This window comes from Scomber scombrus, chromosome 13 (genome assembly GCF_963691925.1).
Source record: "Scomber scombrus chromosome 13, fScoSco1.1, whole genome shotgun sequence".
In the NCBI taxonomy this organism is placed as follows: domain Eukaryota; kingdom Metazoa; phylum Chordata; class Actinopteri; order Scombriformes; family Scombridae; genus Scomber; species Scomber scombrus.
In genome coordinates, this window is record NC_084982.1 from 3,564,743 (window position 1) to 3,575,728 (window position 10,986).

The 10,986-nt window shown below is 42.8% G+C and overlaps 1 protein-coding gene across 4 annotated transcripts in view; it reads right to left on the minus strand.

Moving 5' to 3' along the window:
• The window catches only part of LOC133992781 (mitogen-activated protein kinase kinase kinase kinase 4-like), a 95,144-nt gene extending 86,286 nt beyond the window's left edge, over positions 1 to 8,858 (minus strand). For all 4 annotated transcript variants that reach the window (XM_062431517.1, XM_062431519.1, XM_062431518.1 and 1 more), the window contains exons 1-2: positions 8,642 to 8,858; positions 8,328 to 8,393 (exon numbers count right to left, since the gene is read on the minus strand). In XM_062431517.1, coding sequence (XP_062287501.1) covers positions 8,328 to 8,393; positions 8,642 to 8,698 — 123 coding nt within the window. In that variant the 5' untranslated portion in view covers positions 8,699 to 8,858. The remainder of the gene's footprint in view (positions 1 to 8,327; positions 8,394 to 8,641) is intronic.
• Between the last annotated feature and the right edge of the window lie 2,128 nt (positions 8,859 to 10,986).

Sequence of the window (10,986 nt, forward strand, 5' to 3'; positions counted from 1 at the left end):
ATAAACCAAGAAAAGCAAAAAACTCCTCACATTTGAGATGCCTGAACCAGCTGATCAATGAATTCACTTTACTCAGCACTATATCGTCCAAACCATAAATATGAGCGTCCAAGTGGGAACTTCTGACTGTAACAATTTCTCAAAGCTGGCAGAAAAGACTGCTCATCTGACATAAATAGCTAATTCATTATTAAACTATTACAGTCCTTTCAGTTCATTAAGAAGATGTGACAGCCTACTGACTTTGTTTGTCTGATTTAACTTTAGCAATGTACAGTACGTGCTGTATTTCACACAATAAAAATAGAGTTACATTTCCCGTATTACAAATTCTACGCTCCTGCATTAAAACAACAGTATGATATATATAAAGGACAATACTCATCACTGTCAGACACAAGAGTCTAAATGACAAATCTGACAAATTACATGTAGAAAGATGTGTTTAAAGGATTGTTAATATCCCTCGTCCTTTATCCTGAACACTTCCTCCTCTTCCTCTCGGCATGTGTGCCTGTGTCTGATGCTGAGGGATTATACTGTAGTCACCACGGTGCCTTCCATCAACATCAACAACGCCCCACCCCAAGCTATTCCTTATTCTCGTCCCACAGAGTCACGTGACCCAGGCAGAGGAGAAGGCGACGCTCTGGAAGGACAGACCTTCCTCCTCTTCAATCCATCCTCATTACTTAAAACCTTTTTTCCTCCACACCCCTCTCATCTTCTCCTTTTCCTGGATGCTGCCCGACTCCTTGCATTCCGTATCGAGGATGGGCTCTCAGAGATGAAATAGCTTTTTTCCATCCTTATCCAGCCTCAGGATAGGAGCCTGAGTGTTTATAACACGGCGTCTCTGCAGCTGAGGGAGCTAAACGCCGTTACTGTGATCTCGCAGCATTGTCGTATTTGTCACAGTCTCTCCTATCTGTGCTCTCACACCCTGCTGCCTGCCGGCTAATAAAGCACAAATCTAAAAAGTTAAATCCTGAGGCAACCGGAGCGGGTTAGCAGGTGTCAAGCTGCAGGACGATAAACAAGCGATAATGGACACACGCTGAGAGTCCTCAGTTAATAAAGCAGACTTCATCTACTCGATTCTTAAAGATTCCCTCCAGACATTTATTAATATATAGTGTCAAAAATGGCTTCTATTCCTTCCCCCTTAGAAAAAAATCACATTTCCACCACACACTTATATCAGATGAGTTTGGAGCCAGTCCACAGGAGTGGACTGGCTCCAAACTACTTTTTTGATGTCGCAACCCCTTCTCATAGGCCCTGCCTCTTCAAAAAATAAGACCTTCAATGAACACAGAGAAACTTTCATGCTGCTGATGTCAAAAGTGTCCACTGAGACTCCCCAGCAGCAGCAGCAGCACAGTCACTGCATCGCTCCTACACAGCCAGCAGCATCATAGAACATGACCCAGATACTGTCTGAGGCTGTGGGGCTTTATTTTTAGCCTAGCCGTAGCCAGCGGGCGGAACCACTCACCGCTAACAGGCTCATTAACACAGGTACAAAGAATGTCACCGTCTCGTATCATTTCAAAAAATCGATGTATTGTCACTTCTATGATTACAACACGATAGCGCTTGTGTTCCCAATCAATATATCATCAGTGTTGCATCACTGCTACAGCTAATGAAGGTGTCGGCGTCTTTAATATTTCTACCTTCTATCACACCAAGCTGTTAGAACTTAAGAATTAAGCAATTTGACGAAAACACTGACAAGACCGGTATTTCTGCACTTGTGGTGAACCTTCAGACGAAAAGATTAAACAGTTATTCACACACACACACACACACACACACACACACACACATACTGACACAAAAAGAAGTATTTGTCCATCAACATTGAAAACAATAGGCGGGCACACAAAGCAGCACAACGTCTCCATCGTAAATCGTGACACAGTGAAGTTCCTGTCGCTGCTATCGGCGGCAGAACTTCCACTTCTTCTGTTTTGGAAAGGTCACAGTAGATAACAGTAGTTGTGACCGTAAAGAAAAAAGTGTAGAGAAAAAAAGAGTAGACTGGAGCTCGAGCCGGCTTTTTTTGCTTTGCTGCCGCTGCCGCTGTGGGTCGCGACCGTACTTCACTTCCTGCGCTGAAAGGTCACGGCAGACTCGACTAACATTCCAGTTTGAATAGCCGGAAGGTCGGTGAGCCAGCTTTGCATGAGTCGATTCCTTCTGACAGCTTTGTAGTTCCTCCACTTTACAGAGAGAGAGCGGATCTATTAATAGCTTCTCATAGAAAACAATCAGAATGTAAAGTGTGAAATGCTCTGTCTCTGATGGCTGATATATATTTATATATATATATATATATGCATTTTAATGTTAAAGCAGCTGACAGCTAATGATTCTGGTTGATATATTAACATATAAATATATACAAATATTCAGCATTTTCCCTGAGTGTTGCTCTCATTGAGATGGAGGCTGCCAGTGCTCATGATTAGCTGAGTGGGTGGTCAACTGGAAATTAATCAACAGCAGTTTTGACAGCCAATTATTCATTTAAATAAAGATTGCTCTCTGGTTCCAGCCTTTAACCCTTACATACTGTGCATATTCACACTATGTAAGGGTCATAAAAAAGTGTCTATACCAAATGTTGAACCACAGATGTGTTTAGAAAACATCAATAGTGGATCTGACTGATCAATAAATGTGATTAAACCTTGATTCATGTTTCAGAGAGTAGTTGTTACAACTCTGAGAATAAAATGTGGTATAGACACTTTTTATGATGGGATTCTTAGACTGGGTCAAACTTGACCCAGAACATACTGTGATGGTGTAGAATATGAACATTATGTAAGGGTTAAAGCCTAGATATGCCCTGTAAGTGGACTGTTAACGTGCATGTGTACATCAGACATCAGCAGTGATACGCTCCATTCTTCAGCTCCAGATATAAACGTACTGAAGCACGTGCACTTAGACTCGCAGGCGTTCAGTGAAGTGCTGCGAAGCATTTCCTCTGTTGGGCATGCAGTGATGCTGCTCTGCCCTGCTGATGATGACAGGCTGCTGCTGCTGCTGCTGGAGAGCCACACCCAACTGCACTTTATCATCAGCACAAGAAAAAAAAAAAAAAAAAACACACACACACACATCTTTCCTGTTGTGATGTCAGGATTCAGAGAAGCAATGGAAATGAAACTGCTTTGAGTCATTTCATCTGTCAAATGTCATCAGTCACTTTCCTGTTATTGAGGAATTGATGGTTTTTGGATTGCTGTTTGAAATACTGACGGATTCATTGATAACGAAATTAAATACCATTAGTCGCAACTCTACGAAAAAATGTTTCCGGCTCATACTAAAGGATGCTGACAGGCTGTTATCAAAGCCATCATATCACACCTACTACCTACCTACTACCACCTACCTCTCTATACTGGCTTCCTGTGTAATCAACAAGGCTAATAAACATTGGGACATTTAGCCAAAAAGCAGCTAGTTCAGAGCAGGTTGAACCCTGGGTTTAGACTTACAGGATGCATTTCTACATACGTAAGTTTTGGAACTTTGACCATGTTAAACATCCAACACCGTAACAGTACATACATGAACAGGAAACCACAAAAAGGTATGTCCTCTTTAACTGAGCATCAACAGCATTCTTACTGGTGGATGAATGACCAATACCAATTTAACGTTAGAGTAAAAATGAGAACCTGCTCCTCCGATCTGAAAGGGAAACAGGACTTACATTTGCTTTAAGGAGAACTTCATCTACAGTCTTTGACATCTGACACTTTCCCTGATACACTACAGGAAGGCTCCAGAGGAGTCTTCACATAGCGCTGAAATGACAGGGTAGGGAAATAAGATTACAACACAGCGCAGCAGTGAGACGCTGCATATTTGCATTGCAAACTCAACTTCCACCTCCCACGTGCTAAAAGGTTCTCCCCAGTAGTAGACAGCTTATATCACCTGACTGTTTTACACATTTTATCATCATTTATTCATTTAAAGACAGAGATATAGAAGAGTTTCCTAGTCTGGAGTCTACCGTCTTATAAACAGAGTTCACTGTGTTCACTTTTATGGGCTTTAACATTTAAATACACACATTTAATTGTGAGTGTATACAAGTAATACAGAGCTACAGTCAACAGAAAATCAATAATGTACATAATGTTTTACCACTTTTCTGTTTCCTCTTTTTTATATGATTGTAAACTGAATATGTTTTTGATTGTGGACTGTTGGTTGGTCACCTTGGATTCTTAGAAATGACTATCGACTTATGGTACAATAATGTAATTATCAACATCGTCATGTCTATATATGGACTTATCATAGACACATACACGGACATGATCTTGATCATTTTTTTAACCTCATGTCACATCGGCTAAGCGAGTAGTGTCCTTTTTTGACTATTTTCTGATATTTTAGAGATTAAAAATTGAATGTAACCCTCCAAAAATCAACTGTCAGATGACTTGCTGATGTAAATCATCATTAGTTGCAGCCTTGTGATAGTTGAAACTGATACTCTGTATACTTGACTATCACTAATGATTAAGACTGCGAAGAGGAACCAGGTTGCTGTCGCTGTGGTTTTGTAATCTGGTCATCACTGCATAGCCACCAACTTCTCTTCACTGCACTGATGACTTCCGCCGTTTCACTACTTCCTCACAAACATGCCCTCACCGAAACCCACAACGGGCGAGGAAATTAAACCCACGTCTGCGCTCTGTTTGACGATTTATAATAAAAACCAATCACAGACTTTTGATTTGTTTACCTTTTCTTTTTTCTTTTTTTTTTTTTAAACTTGAAGGCAGCGTGTGTCAGCGAGACTACAGCTGCTGCGTGAAGGAAGCAAAGCTATGTGAGTCTGGAGCTCACAGAGTCATAAATGGGTTAAACCATTTCCTCAGAGAGTGGGGGATTCCCCGGCCCCATGCCGAGTGTGGTCCTACCCTAGAGTTTTAAAAATTCCTTCTGCCTCTTTCTTAAGCTCTGGTTTAATTGCTCCCCTTTTACCTCCCACTGTTTAATAGAAAAACAGAAACATGATGACTTCTGACCTCTTTACACTTAGTTTGCATCTTATTTGTTTCTTTTTTTCATGTCATATTGATTCTAAAGGTCTTGTTCTGCACCTTTTTAGCCACTGAACTAAAAAACATTGGCGATTAAAGGTTCTCTCTCTTTCTTATTTCCTCCTTCGCTCGACATCTCTCTTCCTTCTTTCTTTCTTCCTCCCCTCTATTTTATTTTTCCATCCCAACAGCTGTCGTCGGCGCACACAGCTGCAACCGGCCCTGAGTCAGTCACACTCTACCCAGCTATTCGCCAGCCTGGGAAACCCAACCAATCACTAAGTGTTGAGGATCAAGTGCACATGTGCAGACCCAAACATACACACACACACACACATTTTTTGGGTCAGATGTTTGCGAGGCAGAGGAGTGGGAGGGGGGGGGGAGTGAAGAAAAAGAAGCTGGGTTCATCCTCACTCCGACTCGCACGGTCACACGTGGTTATGATTCACCGAATCCCGAGGAGCTAAACTCAAAACGTCGAGGTTCATTTGGGCTCCGGTGCATCTGAGCATTTCCACAACCACTTGTCCCCCCCCCCCGTCCCCCCGTTACCACCCTCACCTCCACCACCCTCCACCCCTTAATGAAACGTTTACAGCAGCCGCCCCCTTTCCCCCCCCCCCGAGCCACAAAAACACAAATAAAACAAAAAAAACTCAAAACCAGATTTGTTTTTCTCTCCCAGCTTAAAAAGTTGTAACCGAACGCAGCACGCTCTGCTTTATTATGAAGAGAAATATCACTGTACACACACAACGCACGAGGTAGCAGTGACGACTGCAGGCGGGGGGGGGAGCGGCCTCATTGTCCACGATCATACAGTCTGATTCAAAGTGACACTGGACTCACTGAATCACTGAAACGCTCCCGGTCGCTTGCGTAATCCTCAGAGGCAGAGCTGGAGATACAGTAGTCCTTGAGACTCCTTCTGACGCCATATTGAAGCCTAAAAGTGTTAAATATAGAGCCTGTTAACCCTCAAACGAGCAGGAGAGTCAACACGTTCCTGCACACAAACTACTGAACTCTGATGACATCACAGCGAGACAGAGAGCTCTCAGCTGAGCGGTTCCCAAACATCTTACGACTCGTTATGATACAGCAATCCAGGTTGAGTGACAGCCCTCACTGTCAATTTTGAGGCCCAAAATGGTTCATCATACACCAATGCTTGGCTCCATCATCTCAGCTTCAAAATAAAGTCGATTCTATTCTTGAAGGTATAACCTAATTATCTCAACTTTCATTAACCTTTTTTTTTTTTAAACCTTGTGAGGTTGATATAAAGAAGATTGTCATAAGAAATAGAAAGCTGTCATTAACTGAAACTGGAGCATGGAGCTTAGTCATTCATTGACACCATGTTCCTGTTTACATCTGGCATTAACAGGTGAACCAATCACAAGCAGCCAGCCCTAAATACAAGTGTAAACGACCTCTGAGACGCATCATGATCAAATCACTTAAACCACTTCCCCAGTCTGTCTGGCACACATTTGACCACATATCTTTTGTAATGTAAATGTGTCCTGATGCGTCCCCGGCCAGGACATAACAGGAAAATATGTCATCAATGCAGGATGTGGCGGTTATTTTAGTAAACTGTTGAAATGATGTTGCCTGTAGTTCTTGAAATATGTTTTACTAGCACTAAACTCTCTGACTGACGTAATAACCGTGAGGGGAGCCGTTTAACCCTCTCGCAGAAGTGATGTAGGCAGCAGCAGCAGCAACATCTGGACACAAGTGGTCAGCTGGAGACGTATAATAGAGACAGGTAGCCTATAAACAGCGATGTGTCTCGGCTGTCCGGTTGCGATCGGATCGCCTGAGACGAGGTTGTAAACAAGACCGACTTCCTCTGGCTCCGCTATACTTAACACAGCCTACAATGTCATATAGAAGTTGGAATGTTTAAGAGTAAAACTAACGTCAACATCCAAGTGAGAATGTCTTTTTAGTGCGATGTGAGTCCATAACTGTAATTCAACCCCTAATTTGCTGTTATTAAGTGTTGGACTGTTTATATAACAATAGCGATCAGTATGTTAAGTTAGCCTACATAAATACATATGTGGTTAAACACAAAGCCAACCGCAGGTCAGGGCGTTCAATCATTATCTTGCTGCATCACTGCAATGCAACACAGTGGACGAAAATAGGACATGGGTTACATTTTAGCGCTCACAGCTGGACTCAGCTTTGACTTGCAGTTTGTGGCTAAACAAACGTCTGATCGCTCGTAAGGTCTTAACCCCCTCGGAGGATCTCCTCTAACTCATGACAGGAACATGACATCATTCCGAATTAACTGTTCTCCCGCAGCCTGCATCGCACAACATAACAAAATGTACATTTCCTCACGAGAGAGCGCTGCATGTGACTCATTTCCAAGTAACTCAGTAGGAGCCCGATCACACATCTTCTCTCCTTCTGCTCTCATTTCTACCAAGCAACAGCAGGATGATGTCGCTGCTCGGCTCTGACGGGAGGCTGCAGAAGCACCGGGTCTCCATCAATTGCCTTTTCCACTATATGTAAGCCTGTGTGTTTGTGTGAGCGTGAGTGTGTGTGTGTATGTGTGATGGGGATGAACAGGCCTATCTATACCCATTAATGCAGCACAGAGCCACTCCAGCATAAGGCCTGCTAGGCAATCGCTGTGCACAAATGCGCAATGTAACACCGCCCCCACCCAATGGCGCACAAGTCGGTCAGCGTGGTCGAAAGGCTGTCATGCACGGATGGGGTTGTCTTGATCAGCTGCGATGCAAGGCGTGCAGTCAGTGTGCAAGGAATATTTTACTGGGGTGTGGATGCAAGGAGAGAGGAGGAGGAGGAGGAGGAGGAGGGAGGGTGGAGGGAAGGAGGGAGATCTCCGGGACCAAAATAGGTGTACTGGGGAGGATGGTTGCATCGCTAGAATGAGAAAAAAATATATAGAATAAATGAATGGATGTGGAAAGAGCGAGAGGCCAGAATGCTATCAAGAGAGATAATCCAGTCCAGACTGCACCGGTCCAAGTGAAGCAGGGGAGGGGACTGTGTTATAATCAACGTGTTCCTGAGACTGTGAGAGGGGAAAAATACATAAATGCATGTTTGTGCTCCAGTTTCCGCCCGTTTGTTCTCTCGACTGGGGCTTTAACACACACACACATACACACACATACACTCTCTCTCTCTCTCACACACACACATACAGAGGAGCGAGAGAGATGGAGGCTCAACACCAACCTTGTAGACTTGTCCATAGGTGCCATTTCCAACCACTTCTACCAACTCGAAAATCCCAGCAGGATCCTGTGATAGGAAGAAACAAAACAAACACACATATAGAAATCAATTCCCTGTCTTCATTACAGTCGGGGTATGTTCGATGCATGAGCCGGCTGCGCCCGGTTTGCTGGCCTCCTATAGCTAACCAGCGGATATTAAAACAAAGAACAGTCTCCGCAAAGCTGTGTCAACTATTATCCATCTCACTACATCATTGTAGAGTTTAAAAAGGCTCAAAAATGTCCTGTGTGAAATGTGTGTGACACACTCACCCGCAGGGATGCCAGGTCTATATCCACCAGACTTTTGGCCGGAGACTCGTTCGCCATTTTCGTGAAAAAACGGGGGTAAATCAGAGGAATAAAGGCGCGTTTTTAGTCTCCTTTAAGCGGACGGTGCGTGTCTCATCGTCGGCTGGTTGTAGTTTTTAATCCCGCTGCTGATATTTTCAATCAAGGCGCGTTTTTCTCTCTTTGTAATCCCAGACACAAGCTCCTCTGCTGCTACATACCGACCTACTGCTGAAACCCTGAGTCTCTCTCTCTCTCTCTCTCTCTCTCTGCCTCTCTCTCTCGCTCTCGCTCTTCCTATCTCTCTCTCTCTCTCTCTCTGCCTCTCTCTCTTTCTATCTCTCTCTCTCTTCCTCTCTCTCTAGCTCTACCTCTCTCTCTGCCTCTCTCTAGCTCTGTCTCCTAGCTCTCTCTCTCTCTCTCTCTCTCTCTCTCTAGCTCTACCTCTCTCTTCTCTAGCTCTACCTCTCTCTAGCTTTGCTTCTCTCTCTCTCTCTTCTCTAGCTCTACCTCTCTCTAGCTCTGCTTCTCTCTCTCTCTCTCTCTCCTTCTATGCCACTCTCTCACACACTCTCTGCCTCCCTCTCTCTGCCTAGCTCTGCCTCTCTTTCTCTATCTGTCTTCCTCTCTCACTGTCTATATGTCTCTCTCCCTCTCTCTCTCTCTCTCTCTCTCTCTCTCTGCCTGTGTGTGTAACTATTATATAGTCAGATTGACTTTAAATATTTTTAATAATCACACATAATCACAGATTAATAATATTGCTAAAGCATGAATAATAATAATACAATTCAATAATTTCAATTCAATAAAGACAATAAAACATATTTCATACAATACAATTAAAATAAAGGAATGAAAAGAACAAGACAATTAAACACATGCTCTTGTGTGTGTGCGTGTGTGTGTGTGTGTGTGTGTGTGTGTGTGTGTGTGTGTGTGTGTGTGTGTGTGTGTGTGTGTGTGTGTGTGTGTGTGCAACTTTGCTACATAGTAACATTTACTGTACAGTGCTTGCATTGGGAGGAAGTTGCCAAAGCATAGAAACAGTGTTCAATTAAATTAATACAACATGACATTCACAGTAGCACTCAAAGGATTAGATAAAAATAACCATATGTACAATAGATTATGTCAAGATAATTATTCATCCCATGCAATGATGTTTGAATTAATTGTCCTTCAGTTTGTGACATACAGTCACAAACTATGCTGAAAGCTTTGTATGCCACATGTCCTTTTCCTAGTAGAGTCATTGAGCTTCGTGACGTTTAGGATTAACAAAAATGTGTGTGTATGTGTGTGTGTTTCTGTAGGTCTCTTTTAATTCTGGGGGCAAGAAAAAAAAAGGGGGGGGGGGGGTTATTGGCATGGGAAACAGACATTTAAAGGAAGATTTTGCTGTTAGAAATAAATACAAGTATATAATAACTATATAAACACTGCAACTTTTATTTTAATGAATGTATTTAAAGATATTTGTTCTGTATGCACAGTAAGTATGTCTATGTACAGAGATGAGTTGCTGTATTTTGACCAGCAGATATGGACGTTTTTTGTTATTAACCACGTTTTTAAAATCTTTTTGGATAGTTGTAATGCCTCTGATGTCTTGGTGTAGTTGACAGGTGGTTTAAAAGTACCGCTGGGTTTCCACCTCCTGCTGTGTGCGGTGGAGGGGAGCCAGGTTTGCCTGTGGTGGCCTCTCTCTCCGTGGCGAGGCTATGCTTACTGAGTCTGTACGTGATCAAGGATTCCCTTAGTTCTGGATCGGTCACAGGCAGTTAGGTAATCTGCCACTGAGTATTGTCTGTTTAGGGCCAAATAGCGTTCCAATTTATTGGACGGGGTTTCTCTCTAGGGGTCTCTGTGTGTGAGGGTTTTGTTATGGAGTGTGTCAGGGTCACTTCCTTTTAGGTGATAATAAAATTTAAATGCTCCCTTCTGATTTTTAGTGGGTATCGTCCAACTTCTGTTATGTATGCATTATTTGTTTTCCGTTGGACATGGAGAATAGATTTGCAGAATTCTGGCTGCAGAGTGTCAGTTTGGTGTTTCTTCCATTTAGTAAAATCTTGATTGGTGAGTGGACCGCAGACTTCGCAACCATAAAAGGAAATAATATAACAGAGTCCAATATTGTAAGCCAGATTTGAATTAAGATGTCCAACTTGATGTTCCTTTTAATGTCTCTGAGGTCATTCACAGCTTTGTTGAAGTCACCCATAGTGCTGATGTTTAGGCTGAGATAGTACAGTTCTAGAGCAATGGTATCTAGAAAGAACTTCTATTTGTGGTTTTGAATATTGGGTCTTTTATTGAATATC